This window comes from Balaenoptera musculus, chromosome 8, assembly GCF_009873245.2.
Source record: "Balaenoptera musculus isolate JJ_BM4_2016_0621 chromosome 8, mBalMus1.pri.v3, whole genome shotgun sequence".
Taxonomy (NCBI): Eukaryota; Metazoa; Chordata; class Mammalia; order Artiodactyla; family Balaenopteridae; genus Balaenoptera; species Balaenoptera musculus.
In genome coordinates this window covers 13,619,595-13,635,266 of record NC_045792.1, presented here as the reverse complement: position 1 = coordinate 13,635,266, position 15,672 = coordinate 13,619,595, and the positions used below count along the sequence as shown (strand labels likewise).

Sequence of the window (15,672 nt, the reverse complement as noted above, 5' to 3'; positions counted from 1 at the left end):
TCTGTGCAGAGGGGGAACTGGGACGGCAGCAGAGTCTCCTGAGGAAGTCGGGGCTCAAGAATAGGGCAGGAGGGACATACACACTTCCCCAGAGGACAAGACTCTCCTCCCGTTAACCATTACCGACTGCTTCCAAGGCAGCGTCTTGGAGGAGGCGGGACGTGGCGGGGTAGGTGGGAGGGTCAGCTGGTTTCGATGGACCTTGTCCCTACACTGAGCCTGGCTCGCTGATCCAACCATGGAGGCAGCTGCAGGTAAGAGGCCAGGAGAAATCCTCTGGGGGGGACTTTAGGGCAGAGGGCAGATTGGAAGGCTTTGGGACCAGGACACACTTGGTACTGGGGCTTGGAGCCCTGAGGCAAATAGACTGGAAGTCAGGAGGGGAGAGGTGAGTGGGTGGATGTGTCTGCCTTCCTGGTCCACGCCCTGTACTGATACGCTCAGATTTCTGCGCATATCAGGCCTTGGCCGGGGAGGGGAAGGAAGGGGAAGGGAAGACCCTTTTGGAGCGAGTCCTGAATTTGGGGGTTCCCCGAAGTCCTTTCAGTTAATGACCGTGGAAGAGGAGTCTCGGGAGGCAGAATATGCCTCTCCTCCCCTCACCCCTTCTTTTCCCAGCAGATCTTCAGGACACAGCTTCCTTGGCCCCGTAAGTGCCGTGCTGTGAAGGATTGGGGCAAGGGGAGGAGGGATTGAAGGTGGGGAAGCTCTTCAGCTGCCATTAGCACCTCAAGGCGAGCCTGGGACCCAAGTCGGGATGTCAGTTTTCTCCTACCTGCTTGACTTGCTTCCTTGCAGGAAGTTTGAGTTTAACCCCAAACTGGGCATTGATAATCCTGTGCTCTCCCTGGCTGAAGACCACGAGCCCTCTGGTAACCCCCCACCACTTGGGGCAACCGTTTCCTTTCCCCAGAGCCACCAGGGCTCCACACAGCTTCCCGTCTCCTTGGTAACCACTCACTCTGTCTCCCTCTGATAACAGCCTTGGTGGGAGTAACCGCGTGGAGGTGGAAGGGGGCCAGGCATTTCCTTCTGTCCCCCCCACTCTGCCTGGGCCGTGTTCAGCCCCGCTCCCCAATACCAAACTGGGCAGAAGCCTGTCTGGTGTTCTATCACAGGGGCAGGGTCTGCCAGACACAAGGTGACTGGTACTTGGGTCATGTCCCCTCTCCTCCCCCTTTTCTGCTGCCCACCTCCCCTTCCAGATCTCTGGAGCCTGGAACGACCTCGCTTCTATCTGCTGAACAGAGAGGAGGGCAGGAGTTTTGGCTTCCACTTGCAGCAGCAGCGGGGCAGGGCTGGGCATGTGGTGTGCAGGGTGGAGCCAGGCGCCTCTGCCCAGCGCCAGGGTCTTCGGGAAGGAGATCGGATCCTGGGGGTGAACAACCATGTCGTGGAACATGAAGACTATTCAGTGGTGAGGTTGGGCTGGGACCCCTGTGTTACAGGAGAACATTCTATAGCACCTCAGGGAGACAGAAGCCGGTTGGTCACCTCCCTGGGTATATGGGGGCAGGACCCAAGCCTCAACCTCCCCCATCTCCCAGAATTTAGGGATGCCCAGGTCCAAATGGTTGCGTGAAACCCTCCAGAGAGCTGGTTCCCATGGTGAAAAGTGTAGCTTCCAGGGAGGGGAAGCTGGCAAGAGGGGCCAGCCCAAGCCTGCTCCGTGTGCCCACCGTTCAGGTGATACGCCGCATCCGGGCCAGCGGTCCTCGGGTATTGCTGACGGTTTTGGCGCAGCACGTGCATGAGGTGGCCCTAGCTCAGCGGGGGAACGATGCCCACCTCTGTCCCACTCTCGGCCGAGGGGTCCGGCCTCGGCTGTGCCACGTAGTGAAAGACGAGGGTGGCTTTGGCTTCAGTATCACCCAAGGTGAGCTTAGAGCTCGGGAGGGGTCAGGAGGGGAATCTCAGCCCTGTTCTGGGCAGGCAGCAGGCAGAATCTTGCTGTTTGGGCTTCCAGGACATCGGGGTCCTTTCTGGTTAGTGCTGAGCACTGGAGGAGCAGCTGAGCGGGCAGGAGTGCCCCCTGGGGCCCGACTGCTAGAAGTGAATGGGGTCAGCGTGGAGAAGTTCACGCATAACCAACTCAGCAAGAAGGTACGACTGCCTGTTTCCCATCCGTCCTCACCCCTCTGGGCCTGGTCCCTGCCTCGGGAAGCAGACGACTCCTCGACGCGCCTAATCGCCTGATCCGATCTTGTACCTCTGTCACCATCCTTCCCTTTGCACTCTGTGCTAGGCCCTCCCCTCCCTTCCCTAGTGCCTCATTCCTGGGCCTGGGAAGAGGGGCTGTGAGGAGGTGCCTGCCTCTGCCCTCCCTACCCAGGAGGTTGATGCCGATGCCCTGCTGTGTCCCCACAGCTTTGGCAGAGTGGCAAGCAGGTGACCCTGCTGGTGGCAGGGCCAGAGGTGGAGGAACAGTGTCGCCAGCTGGGAATGCCCCTGGCTGCACCCCTGGCAGAGGGCTGGGCACTGCCCACCAAGCCCCGCTGTCTGCATCTAGAGAAAGGGCCCCAGGGCTTCGGGTTCATGCTCCGAGAGGAGAAGGGCCTTGACGGTCGGCTCGGTGAGTGGGAGCCCTGGGGGCGGGGCTGGAAGGTGGGCCTTGGGGTGGGCACACAAGTGTATATATACACCTCTCAGTGCACACAACTGGTGGCCCTGGCTGAACCCCATCCCGGGCCTCCTCCTCCTGTGCAGCCCCGGGTCAGCCCCCCGGTGTGCATACAGTGGCCTGGGCCGGCACTGGGGGTCAGTGGGAAGGAGCAGTGAGGATGTCTGCATCCCAGGTCAGTTCCTGTGGGAGGTGGACCCAGGACTGCCAGCGGAGAAGGCCGGGATGCAGGCTGGGGACCGGCTGGTGGCTGTGGCTGGGGAGAGCGTGGAAGGGCTGGGCCATGAAGAGACAGTGTCCAAGATCCGGGCGCAGGGCTCCTGCGTCTCGCTCATTGTCGTTGACCCTGAGGCTGACCGCTTCTTCAACATGGTGCGAGCTGAGGGGCGGGGGCTGGAGAGGGGGCAGGAAGAGAGCAGGGCTTGGGTGGGGGGAGAAGCAGCAGGGTTTGTCCTATCTTCCTCTTTTCCAGGTTCGCTTGTCCCCACTTCTCTTCTTGGAGAGCACAGAGGCTCCCGACCCTCCCCAGGATACCGGCTCAGCCTCTCTGGTTGAGACCAAGGACCCACCAGTTGAAGACACAACCGTCCCCTGCGGCTTCCGCCAGTGCTTCCTGTACCCTGGGCCTGGCGGTGGCTATGGCTTCCGACTCAGCTGTGTGGCCAGTGGGCCTCATCTCTTCATCTCCCAGGTGACTGATGCCCCAGGGACCTTGGATCTTCTCAATCATTTGCCTCTTGACAAGTCTTCCTCTGCTTCCCTCCCAGAGCCTCAGTACACCCAGCAGACTTTTCCGTGGTGTTCCAAGCTCTACATCCCCCCATTCCACCAGGTGACCCTAGGAGGCTCAGCTGCCCGGGCAGGACTGCAAATGGGAGATGTGATTCTGGAGGTGAACGGGTATCCCATGGGCGGAGAGAATGACCTGGAAAGACTTCAGCAGCTGGCTGAGGCAGAGCCACCCCTATGCCTGAAGCTGACGGCCAGATCTCAGCAGGGCTTGGAAGCCTGGATTCCGCCAGGGTCTGGAGAGGTGAGGAAGGAGAGGCGGATGGATTGTGAGCTGCCAGAAGAGGACAGAGGGTAGCCAGAGAAGAGGGCAGAGCGGGAGGCTGCAGCGTGGAGCAGTGTGGGCCACTCAGGTTGGGACTTTAGGCCATGGTAGGTGGGGACAGAAGGACCCAGGGAAGAAGCCCCATTCCTGGGCATCCCAGTGAGGGGGGAGGGCGCAGGGAAAGGGAACTCTTCTCGTCTCTGAATGACCTCTTCCCTTCTTTCTCTGCTTAGGACTGGGCTGTAGCCTCAGATCTACTGTAGCACCCCCTATGCCTGGCTTTCCTGTCTCCACTCTCCAGCCTGAGGTGGTGGGAGCTGAGATGCTCTCTTTAAACTAGAAGCTGCAGCTCTAGGACTCCGGTTACCTCCAATCACAGGATAGTCCTTGGCCTCCCTCCCTTCCCATGGGCCCACCTCCTGGAAGAGGGTGTGGCCAGAGGCCTCAGGTGGGCCCACGAGGGAGCCTCCCCTTTGATTCCAAAGGAAGTCATGTGGGATCTTTGGGAGCTGTGCGCCAAGGATGATGATCTGCCTGAGATGAGTGGTATGATTTTGTGATTTATAACAAGAAATATATGTTTGGCCTTCATACCCTTTCCTGGCACAGAGCTCCTAAAATCCTTGGAATTTCCTAAGTAGTAAGACAGATAAAGCTGTCTTCTGTTTTTGACAATAAGCCCCTTTCAACTACACCTAGTTTTGTTAATGAGATGACTCTTGACAAGCACCTGAGAATGGGGCACAGGTTTCCAGGGCAACCAGTCATGTGATTAGAGGGTTGGACCTTTCAGTGCCCACCCCCCACCCCTACCCTCAACCTCCTGGGAGGGGAGAGGGGCTGGAGGTTGAGTTAATCACCAGTGTTCAATGGATCGATGGATCATGCCTACATAATGAAGCCTCCATAGAAACCCAAAAGGACAGTTTCAGAGAGCTTTCCGCATTGCTGAACACGTGGAGGTGCTGGGAGGGTGGCGCACCTGGAGAGGGCATGCAGCTTCCATGCTCATACCTCGCCGGTGTATCTCTTCCCTCTGGCTGTTCCTGAGTTGTGTTCTTTATAATAAACTGGTAATCTAGTAAGTAAACTGTTTCCCTGAGTTCAATCGCTCTAGCAAATGTTTGAACCCAAGGAGGGGGTTGTGGGAACCTCTGAGTGATAGCTAGTAGGTCAGAGGCACAAGTGACAACCTGGACTCGAGATTGGTATTTGAGGTCGAGGGCAGTCTGTGGGACAGAGCCCTTAACCTGCGGGATCTGATGGTACCTCCAAGTAGAAAGTGTCGGAATTGAGTTAAATTGTAACACAAAAGTTAAATTGTGTCTACGGAGAATTACTTGGTGTGGGAAACCTCCCCCCTCCACGTTTCACCAGAAATGAAGTAGAACTGAGAACGTTGTAGTAAAATAGAGGAGAAACGGAGAGTTTTCCCTTTCCCGGTGGGCTGTGGGGCCGGCTAGGATTGAAGCCACCTGGAATTTGCCCTAAGCATGACTCCAGGACTGTTGGGTATATTGCAGGAATTTGGAGACCGGCTGCACCTTCCCTCTGTGGGCACCTTAGGATTGTGGGAGCTGGTGCCTGGTCACACTGTTGGTCTATTATAGAAATGGCCTTTCCCGACAAATCTGGCTGCCTTTGTTGGTGTCGGTGGAGGTAGGGTGACCAAAAGGGCCTCAGGCTCAAGGGGTGGGACCCAGTTTCTCTAGGAGAGAAGTTGAGACCTTGTCAAATTTCTCTCTTCTTATTCAGTCTTCAGGGTAATGGGTCAGCCCAGAACTGAGATGTTCCCATGAGGGGCACTCATCTCTGCCAAAAATCACAGCCCACAGTCCTGTTGAGTTCTACATCCAGACAGCTTTATTGCTGGGGCCTCAGAGGGCCCCAGAGACTAGAGGCTCACAGTCAAAGATCCAGGGGGTTGAGTCCAAACTGGCGGAGCTGCTCCTTGTGCCGGGCGTGGAGTCTCAGCACAGCCCCATCCCACTGAGGCTTGACGGCTCTCAGTTTGGCCGAGAGCCAGTCCAGGCTGTCCTGCAGACACCAAGCTTCAGATCTCAGGAAGGGAGAGGGCTGGAGGAGGGGTGTCCCAGGTTGGTCTGTAAGCTTTCCTAGCCAGTGTTTTCTCAGAGCTCTTATTCTTAGTGGGCAGGCATGGTTGTATCCCCTTAAGATAGAGCAGAGTCCCCTATGGAGATGTTTCTTTTCCTTTCCCCCTGGTCTGTCATTGTCACACTAGCTGGGATTTTGGGGGGGTGCTGGGCATCGGGATGGCTGGCCTTCAGAGGGTAGGGCTTACATGTAAGATTTCCTCATATTTGGCCTCCATGTCTGCCACGTGGGCCCGAAGCTGAGCCAGAGTTCAGTCCCACTCTCCAAGGGCCTGCACGGCCTCTCTCTGTGTAGCCGCAGCCTCCCTGTGGCACATCTCTGGGGACGGGGGCAGAAGGATGAAAGAGGACAGGGTGGTGACACTCTACCCTTGAACAGAGTCTCCAAAGGTACCCAAAGAGCAGAACTTGAGTGGGATCATTCCAGACTTCCCCAGAGCCATCAACTTTCCCACAGTTCCTATAAAGAGCTGAAATATACCATTAAGGTAGAGTAGAGAGAGTGGGCTTGGGACAAGAGATCTGGGTCCCAAATCTGGTTGTCATTTACTACTTGTGTAATGTCTGACATATCTCTCTCTGAGACTCAGTTTCTTCATCTTTATAGAGAAAATGACCCATACTTCACAGGCTTGCCGTGAGAGTTAAATGTGATAATGTATGGGAAAGCACCTAGTATGCAGGAAATGCTTCATAAATGCTGACTGCATTTAAATTTGAGATAAGGCAAAGATTAGGAAAGGGGCTCAGGGCCTGCGTGGCAGATAAGCAGCTCTTGGATATCTATAGCTAAACTAAAGCTATTTTAGGATAAGAAAATTTGAGGCCAAAATTGTGGAAAATCTGTGCACCATGCTAAAATTTTTCAACTGTATCCTGTTACCAAGAGGGAAGAGAGCAAAAGCTTATATATATATATATATATATATATATATATATATACACACACATACATGTATATGCTTATTTAGAAGCTCACTCATTTGTTAGCAAATAGTTATTTAGGACCTACCATGCATTAGGCCTTGAAGATAAGGAAATAAGTAAGTTAAACAGTTTCATTTAAGCTTGGTTTCATTATAAAAATCAGCCAAACTAAGCGGGAATATGTTTTGTTTTGTTTTTTTTCTTTTTTTCCTCCAACCAGTTTTATTAAACATAACAAAATTCTGTATACAAAGTGACCTAAACCTGTTGCTTCAAAACATACTTCCCTTAACTAGTATTTTGATAAGTCAATCCAGAGTGTCAAAAAGCAGCTTACTCTAAAATTAATAGAAAAGTGCCCAATGCACATTACATGAATGGCCTAATTACGGGAACTCTAATAGCTCTATAAGATAATTAACGTAAGGTACGATTGAGTCCCCATGACAAGCTGCTGGAGAACTGATACAAGATGTCAAGAGGCCATTTTGTGCACTGCCACTGTGATGCCATCGTGTTTCTGGATCATAATGTTCCCATTATCTGATTCTAGACACACCACAGGAATATCAGTGGGGTCTGAGGTTAGCTTAGCTGCTTGCTGGGCTAAAACAGATATCACCCCAGCATGCTCATCTGACAGGGTTCCGCGGCAGCCCAAATTGAGTCCTTGTGAATCTGTGCACAGGACTCCAACAATGGATGGATTCTTCATTGTGTCCTCCAAGTGCTGCTCTAAGGTTGCCTCCATCTCGCCGCGAGTCGCCTCCTTCTTCGCCGCTGGTCTCGGGTCATGTTTTGTTTTTTTAAAAAAATTATTTGTACTGTTTTTTTAAAAAAATTAATTTATTATTTATTTATTATTTTATTTTTGGCTGTGTTGGGTCTTTGTTTCTGTGCAAGGGCTTTCTCTAGTTGCGGCAAGCGGGGGCCACTCTTCATCGCGATGTGCGGGCCTCTCTTGTTGCGGAGCACAGGCTCCAGACACGCAGGCTCAGTAGTTGTGGCTCACGGGCCTAGTTGCTCCGCGGCATGTGGGATCTTCCCAGACCAGGGCTCGAACCCGTGTCCCCTGCATTGGCAGGCAGATTCTCAACCACTGCGCCACCGGGAAGCCCGGGAATATGTTTTGCTTATGGGAGACATGGCGGTGGTTGGGAGTTAGAACTGGATTTGGAGACACCATTGAGAGAGGGAAATGGGGTGAGAGACTTAGGTCTTCTTCTTATAACTTAAGATTTTTTTTTTTTTTTTTGCCATCCTGAACCGTCTGCTGCAATTCTCAATGGTGGGAAAGTCAGTGGGGAAAGCAGTATGAGAGCTTAGATTGCAGTCTTCTAGAGAAGAACCATCCTAAATCCACCTCTTCAGTCTGGACAGCGGCAGTGATCCTCCGAGAGAAAGGGCTTCGAGGGTGGGGAAGCCCACCTAACTGCTCCCGAAGGCCCCTCACTTCCTCCGCCAGCTGCCTGCTGTGGGTCTCCATCGCCTCCTGCAGGGTGCAGCACTGAAGACTCATCTCTGTGGTGGGGACGGTGGGTGGCCAGGGACCCAGGTGGGGACAGAGCGATGGAGAAAGGATGGGAAGTTGTGAGTGGGGAGGGCTCTGCTTGGTCCAGTGGGGCAGGTGCATAAAGGCCTTTTGGTTCTTCTTGTGGTGATTCTGAGAAGCTGGGGAAGGAGCTAGGAAACAAGGTCGCCTTCCCCCTGCCACTCAGGATGGGGATTCAGGCCCTTCTCCCCACTCAGTCCCACGGGATGAATGAGATAAAGGCTGTGGCTGCGTTTTGTAACCCACACAGCATCAAGCGCGTGGCATGGGCCATCGTGGAAGGTCCCTGCCCAAGATCCCAGAGGCCTTTGTTTGGTTCCTTCAGGATTCTTGTGTGTGCTGGGAAGGCTGAGACTAGGCATGGCAGATGGGAGTCCTCCTTGTCTCCCTACCCAGCATCCTCTGGCCCCCTTGGGTGTCCTCTTCCAGGCCCCTGTCTCCTGCCCACCTGCTTCATCAACTGCACACCTGCATATATGGCCTTCCCTTCACTCCGGGCCCCCTCCAGTTCAGCCTCCAGTTCTTGTATCCTCTGCTTCAGCCGGTCTTCAGAAGCCTTGGCTCAGCGGGTCTCATCCCTCCACAGAGCTGTGAACAGTCCCAGAGCAGCCCTCAGGACTGGCTGGGGACCCCACTAAGTCAGCCCCCATGGCCTTGACGGACTCTGCCCGCCTTTGGAAACCTGGCAGCAGGCTGCCAGCCTCTCATTGTCATTCTGGTGTTTGTTTTATTTCCCCCCTAGAATCCTACAGGCTCTTCGTTATTAAGAAGCGCAAACTCCCTCTGTGTTCTGGCTATGAAAAGTAGCTGCCTTGGGACTTCCCTGGCAGTCCAGCGATTGGAACTCCGTGCTTCTACCGCAGGGGATGAGGGTTCGATCCCTGGTCAGGGAACCGTCATTCCGCGTGGTGTGGACAAAAAATTAAGAAAAAAATAGCTGCCTTTATCAACCCTTACTGCCCACCGTTTCCTCACAACCCCAACTCTTGACAATCTTTTTCCACTAGGGGATGGTTAGAGATCAGCTCAGCCCTCCACCATAGCTCCAACCCTTCAAGCTCCCAGGGATACAGAAATGCCCATTGTCCCACCTCTATTGCCCCCAGAACTTCCACCCTTCTTACCCAAGTGGTCTTGGAGCAGCTCCTTTTCCAGCAGTGCCAGCCTGTGCATGGATTCAGTCTCCACATCTGCCCTGGCAAGATGGCAGAGCCTCAGCTTGTCAGGATCTCAGCCTTACCTACTCCCCTCCCATCCTCATCCCACACCCTGGACTTTTTCTTTTGCAGATCTCAGGACCACTAAATGAGGGATCTCTAATGGCAAAGTCTAATGAGTTCACTGCCCAGCACATGGCAGGTACTCAAAAGATGTGTAATGAATACATAAGGAAGGCACAGAGCCAGAGGGGGTTCAGATGGGCATGGGTGTTGATTTCCCCACTTCCCCAGCTCCATGGAACCTGGATGCAGATATGAAGGAGGAGGGTCAAGACAGCTCCGTCTTATCATGCAGAGGGCTGAATTCTCTCTGGAGGACCTCTGCTCGGTCTCTGAGCCAGAACGTGGAGAGGCAGGGGGCACTCACCTCCACCCAGCCTGACTCACCAACAGCTGCATTCCTTTTCTTCTTCTGTGTCCCAGCTTTTGTCCCTTTTTCTTTGGTCTTAGGTCGTATTTCCTTGCTGTCCTGGGGGAGAGAGGGGACTCGTATTTAGGTCTGGACATGGAGCTGCTTTCCTGACCCCTAGACTGAACCAGGAGTCCCAGGAGAATTAGTGTTCTAGTCTCCAACTCTGTTTCTTATACTTTTCAGAAGCTTCTGTTCCTGGTTGCCTTGGAAACTTAGGCAAGGCTGAGGCCACTGGGAAGGATGGAGTTGTTTCTCTCTACCGGTCAGGTTCTAAGTACAGAAATCATTCCTCTCAATCCTCTTTCAGAGAAAACAAAGCTCAGTACCTGGTCCCTTTCCTCTTCCCATCACCCTTACCCTGCCTCTTCCTTCCTGCAAGACCTTCTCTTGCCTCTGTTGTGTCTCCCTGTGGTGTGACCCACTCACGAGGAGGGGCAGAGAAAAGGCCCAATGATCTAGGAGCCAGAGGAGGAGACTGGGTTCTGGGAACCAATCCAGAGTGGCAAATTTCCGTCGGGGGCGGGACTGAGAACTGGAAGGTTGGGTTTCTGGAGGCTGCATGTTGTCCGGGCAACTGGGAAACATGGTGTTCATAGGAAGGTAGAAGGGACTAAATACAAAGCTTAAAATACCAAGGTCTCAGAGGGCCAATACTCTCCTTATCCCCAAATCCTAAGTGTAGTTTGAGGAGAAAGGGCTTTGGAGCCGATCATCTGTGATTCACTTCTCTGTAGCACAGCCTGCAATTTGGAGACTTACAAATTACAGATTTACACATCTGAAATAATGCTGTTGTGCTGATACAGAGGAAAAGGACTGACAGTAGCCATTTTGGGCAATTTACACATCCCAAGGTCTCATCAACAAAATGACATTATTAGGTTTAAAATGGAAGCTCTCCTTCAGGAAGGCACTCTGTGGTGTATGAAGGAAAGAAGTGCAGAAGAAGGTGGTTGAGAGAGTTTCCCCTTTCAGAGAAATGAGACGCAAAGGAGAGGTAGACCCAGGACCCCAGGGTGTTGACATAGAGAGATGCAAATGGAGAAGAAAGGGCACTGGTTAGAGATAGGAGTTGTGAGTTCTTATCCGCTCCGTCCGGATATGTAAACTTGAGCAAGCCATTTAAACTTGCTCAGCCTCAGTTTCCTGGTCTTTAAATCTTTGATTTTGGGGCATTCCCTGGCTGTCCAGTGGTTAGAACTCTGCGCTTCCACTGCAAGGGGCACGGGTTCGATCCTTGGTTGGGGAAATAAGATCCTGCAAGCCACAGCGTGCGGCCAAAAAATAAAAAAGAAATCTTTGATTTTGTAAATCTTGAAAGGCCTGGATTTTCCCTGGGTATTTACAGGACTGTCTTCTCTCATTGTGACTTAATGTACTGCCTCTTTTCCTGTATTCCGGTCTGTGGTTGACTTGCAGACAGGTGCTGAGAAAATACCTTGCTTGGCTTGGCTCCCTGCCGTACTGAGTTGGTTGGGGCTCCCTCTAGCGGACTTACTTGACCTTCTACTGAGTCCTGCGTTTTTCTATTTAAATTATTTACTGAGCAATGTTGCGGGGGGGGGGGTACCCCCCCTTAGGGATGCTTCTTGCTGGAGTCATGAAGAGTTGGAAAAATAAATCTGGGGAAGGGACAATGACGAGTGGCTTGCCCTGGTCAGCAGCCCTCGTCCCCCACCCCCTCTCTCCAGCCCTGTGCTACTGGGAGCCTTGTTGTCTGTCTGTCACTGGGATCTCTGGACACCATACTGGCTAGAATGAAAACAGCAGAAACTTCAGGGCTTTTCCCCTTGCGGATTAAGGGAACTGCTGACTCTTTCTTTAGATATTTCTATCTCTGTCTTCCTCAACATTTTTTGGTCATTTTTGGTCAATTGCCTGTTGTTAGGAACAGATCTGAAGAAACAGCCATGAGATCTGGGGGAAAAAATCCTTCCTCTAGGGAGCAGACAGATTCAGGCAGAGGCTGACGATATGTATTTGTCACCTTCGTGGCTGCAGGGTACCTCTCTGACCCGGGGGACATTTTACAGAGTAAAGAGAAGAACTGGCCTTGTCCTTCCCGTTGCTTACTCTTCTTGTACCTCAGTGTCAGATAACCTTGTGCACATCTCCCAAATTGGAGATTTTTCTTCTAATCTTGAAGCATGTTTTTCATTTATTCCCCTCCCCCTCCCCCCAGAACCCCCTCTCCCTGAGTAGGAATGCAGTAGAGGTTCCTGTCCTGGTCCCTCCCTTCATCCAGAAGCCTGTTTGAGGACTTTTGAATAGAATAATTAGTGTCTCTGTTGTGCTGATGCACGGAGTCCCATATTGAGGACAGAAATTACAGAGTATAAACAACATATCGTGTCTCAGAAGAGCATTTACTTTTCAAATATATTCAGTCAACCGACTTTCAGGTGCAGAGAGGATGTGGTTTGGGGCGAAGGTGAAATGGAATAAGAAAATTGCCACAGGTCACATGATGTGATACAAACTGAGCCAGCTCTAGAATAATCCAGGAATGAGAATGACATTGTGATCAACAATTCAATCTCCAGCACATTTTGAAAACAAGCCAAGTGAAAATTGTGAAAGAAAGGTCAATCTTTCTTTCTTTCTTCATTAACCTCAGTTCCTAAATGAAAACAGGAACAATCATTTCAGCAGAACTCTGTCTTCCTTTGAATAGGATCCCTTCTGGGGGTTTTAAAGAGATACAGAGGAGAGAAGCGTCACCCTCTCTACTTCATTCAAATGTGAGACAAATATAGGTCATCATATATTAAAAGAAATATGGGGACTTCCCTGGTGGTGCAGTGGTTAAGAATCTGCCTGCCAAAGCAGGGGACACGGGTTCAAGCCCTGGTCCGGGAAGATCCCACATGCCGCGGAGCAACTAAGTCCGTGTGCCACAACTACTGAGCCTGCGCTCTAGTGCCCGCGAGTCACAACTACTGAGCCCACGTGCCACAACTACTGAAGCCTACGCGCCTAGAGCCTGTGCTCCGCAACAAGAGAAGCCACTGCAATGAGAAGCCCGCACACCACAACGAAGAGTAGCCCCTGCTCGCCGCATCTAAAGTCCGCGCGCAACAACAAAGACCCAACGGAGCCAAAAATAAGTAAGTAAATAAATAAATAAATAATAATAAAAAAAAGAAATAGGGCTTACTGCAGCAGAAACAGAGTGCCAATTTTACAATTCCATTCTATACAGACCATACTGAACATAATGCAAATTGGAAGCCTTAAACCAAGCCAGAGATGTACAATGATGATGTACATTGTGAAGATGACCTACAGGTTCATACACAGCTCCAAGGGTTAATTTCTTGACCTATACTCCATAAAATCTAGGATTTGACTACGAGGGGAAAAAGTACCCTTGCATGTCTACACTGTGCTAAGTACTGTGGAAGACCAAAGTCGATAAGACAATATAGCATAAATTAATGTGTGGCAGGTGAGAAATAGATGATTACGGAAATTTAGAGGAGGACTGTCTGGTAAGGAGGACAATATTTGAGTTGAGTATAAAAAAATGGATTGGACTTTAGTAGCACTCTTTAGGCAGAGGGAATGCTCTGAGTAATAGTGATGAAAAAAGAAAGAATTGTGGTATTTTGTGAGTTGGTGAGTCACCCAGCATAGGATATATGTACTGGAATAGTATAAAACTGCAAGGTAGTTTGGAGTTAGATCATAACTGTTAATTTCATTCAGGAGGCAATGGGGAGCGTTTAAAGTTTTTTGTTTTGTTTTGCTTTATGCTGTCAGACCTATACTTTAGGAACACTGGTCTGGTGGCAGCATGGATTGGAGGTGGCAGGGAAATCAGTGAGGAAAAGGTTTCAATAGACCAAGGGAGAGGAAAGGAGAGCCTGCAACTAAGGGTGGACGCACTAGGGATGGGAAGTTTTGACAATTATCTAAGAGCTTTGTCTATATGTTTTCTTTAGACATTTTAACTCTTTCTAGGTAGGAATTGACGAATGGAAATTCTACTGATAGGAAATGATAATTTTGACTCCGCAATCAATCTTAGATACAGGCCATTGAATTGCAGACAAGGATATTTTTTCCCCTCTTACAGGACTGTTTGATAAGCTTAATTCCCTAATCAGTCAAGAGTTTGGAGAAGAGCCAGGTGGGGTATCTAAGGCGGAAGTGAGTACTTATTGAGACACCAGGGCCTGCATGCTCCCAAAGCTGAGGCTCAGAATTAGCAAATTAGGGCAGGGCACTTCCTTCTTTGGGAGAGAGGTTCTTTTTTTCAAAGTTCTTCCAGCGGAACTTTGAGACTAGAAAAGTGGAAATGACTGGGAACTGCATTGCTCTTCCCTGGGAGGAGCGAGGACTCCTCAGGCCAGGGCTTGAAGCTCAGGTTTCTGTGGTCAGGGCTCGATGCTGGTGGTGCCCACCTGTGGTGCAGTGCGCTGAGCAGGGGAATATTAAGTACATATTCAATTTCCAGAAAAGGAACTTGTGTTCAAAGCAAAAAAAGGGGGAAGTGTTTTGTTTTCAGAAGGGTCAAAGGGCCTGGAAGAAGAGCTCGAGGCCTAAGTGTCTCAAGCCTTTCTGGGATCTAATCAGGATGCAACAATCTGCAGCATTCACATTCCTGTCCTTGGTCCTGACTTAACTAGGAGTTTAAAACACTAGGGAGTGGGGAAAAAATTTCCCTTTTTCTCCCACAGTGTTAAGAAGCAAACAACTTTAAGTTCAATTTCCTCATTTGTCAGGTGTGGGGTAAAGACTTGAAGTTCAGATTCTTTCTGCGGCCACCTGTCTTAATTTAAATAGCCCAATGACCGCCTCCAGGAGGGTCATCCCACAACCCACAAGGAACACGGAGGGCTCGGCTTCTGCCTAGTGCGCAGGCTCCACGTTAGACCCCGCCCCGCCCTTTCCCCGCTCCTCCAGCAGGGGGCGCAGCGCGAAGGTTCCGCCTGGGCAGCACTCCCCCACCCCGCCGCCCCCCACCGCCACTCACGGTAGGGGCGGGGGAGACGGCGCGGAAACTTGGCCGCAGCTTTCCGGGAGCTGTGGCTCGGGAGGGGGTGGCACAGGAGGGGTCGCTCCCCAGTCCGGACGCGGCCGCCCACTCCGCGCGCTCCTCCCGCCCCTGGGATCGCGCTCTCTTAAGGGGCGCGCCCGCGCGGACCCACGCTCCCGGCGCCGCCCACTCCCCTCCCCGCGACCGCCCCTCCCTCCGCCCGGACGGCCGGCGGCTGTGACGGCGGCGGCCGGGAGAGGCCCCTCCTTCACGCCCTCCTTCTTTCCCTCACTCGCAGCCAAGCGGAGCCGGCGGACGCGGCTGGGCCCCTAACCCTCCCCGGGCTATGGCCGGCAATGTGAAAAAGAGCTCTGGGGCCGGGGGCGGCGGCGGCTCCGGGGGTTCGGGCTCGGGCGGCCTGATCGGGCTCATGAAGGACGCCTTCCAGCCGCACCACCATCACCACCACCACCTCAGCCCCCACCCTCCGGGGACCGTGGACAAGAAGATGGTGGAGAAGTGCTGGAAGCTCATGGACAAGGTGAAAGGCCTGCAGAGGACCCGCGGGAGCAGGGGTGGGCGTGGGCGGAGGGGCCGAGGGACGGGAAGGAAGGGACAGAGGAAGCTGGGGGAGGGGACGGGTCATGCGAGGCTGGGGAGGCGAGGAGCTGGGGTGACGGGGCGCAGGGGTGGGGAATATGGGGGTGGGGAGGAGACCGGGAGGATGGGGGTCGGCGGTGGGGGAAGGGCTGCGGTTGGGAGTGAGGGAACGTTGAGGTGTGTGTTTGGGGT

The 15,672-nt window shown here is 52.5% G+C and overlaps 4 protein-coding genes across 6 annotated transcripts in view; 2 read left to right on the top strand and 2 right to left on the bottom strand.

The window, feature by feature from the left end:
- The first annotated feature begins 149 nt into the window (after positions 1 to 149).
- Positions 150 to 5,041, top strand: PDZD3 (PDZ domain containing 3). Of its 2 annotated transcripts, XM_036860187.1 has the most exons (11): positions 155 to 254; positions 622 to 649; positions 799 to 872; positions 1,206 to 1,417; positions 1,687 to 1,876; positions 1,967 to 2,103; positions 2,368 to 2,572; positions 2,796 to 2,992; positions 3,093 to 3,311; positions 3,453 to 3,653; positions 3,908 to 5,041. In XM_036860187.1, the coding sequence occupies exons 1-11, from the start codon at positions 239 to 241 to the stop codon at positions 3,935 to 3,937; spliced, it is 1,509 nt and encodes a 502-aa protein (XP_036716082.1). In that variant the 5' UTR covers positions 155 to 238; the 3' UTR covers positions 3,938 to 5,041. The 2 variants fall into 2 exon arrangements, with proteins under 2 accessions (XP_036716083.1, XP_036716082.1); XM_036860188.1 differs by lacking the exon at positions 3,908 to 5,041 and having other exon boundaries at positions 150 to 254; positions 2,707 to 2,992; positions 3,453 to 3,542.
- Positions 5,042 to 5,541: 500 nt separating this feature from the next.
- On the bottom strand, positions 5,542 to 15,135 carry CCDC153 (coiled-coil domain containing 153; the record flags this gene model as incomplete). Its single annotated transcript, XM_036859955.1, is given in 8 exon segments — positions 5,542 to 5,676; positions 5,679 to 5,711; positions 5,977 to 6,107; positions 8,144 to 8,236; positions 8,736 to 8,855; positions 9,392 to 9,457; positions 9,875 to 9,956; positions 14,878 to 15,135. Coding segments are annotated over 8 exon segments (891 nt in total), but the record flags the coding sequence as incomplete, so codon positions are not given.
- Positions 6,905 to 7,501, bottom strand: LOC118899120 (ragulator complex protein LAMTOR5). The gene has a single exon (XM_036860189.1). The coding sequence runs from the start codon at positions 7,464 to 7,466 to the stop codon at positions 7,191 to 7,193; it is 276 nt and encodes a 91-aa protein (XP_036716084.1). The 5' UTR covers positions 7,467 to 7,501; the 3' UTR covers positions 6,905 to 7,190.
- The window catches only part of CBL (Cbl proto-oncogene), an 87,922-nt gene continuing 87,353 nt past the window's right edge, over positions 15,104 to 15,672 (top strand). For both annotated transcript variants that reach the window (XM_036860186.1, XM_036860185.1), the window contains exon 1: positions 15,104 to 15,421. In XM_036860186.1, the coding sequence (XP_036716081.1) occupies positions 15,227 to 15,421 (195 nt within the window). In that variant the 5' untranslated portion in view covers positions 15,104 to 15,226. The remainder of the gene's footprint in view (positions 15,422 to 15,672) is intronic.

Coding starts and splice junctions, on each gene's coding strand:
- PDZD3 (XM_036860187.1), top strand. Junction 2,573..2,795: donor GGGCCTTGACGGTCGGCTCG/GTGAGTGGGAGC, acceptor TCTGCATCCCAG/GTCAGTTCCTGTGGGAGGTG. Junction 3,312..3,452: donor CTCATCTCTTCATCTCCCAG/GTGACTGATGCC, acceptor CCATTCCACCAG/GTGACCCTAGGAGGCTCAGC.
- LOC118899120 (XM_036860189.1), bottom strand. CDS start 7,466: ATGGAGGCAACCTTAGAGCAGCACTTGGAGGACACAATGAAGAATCCA.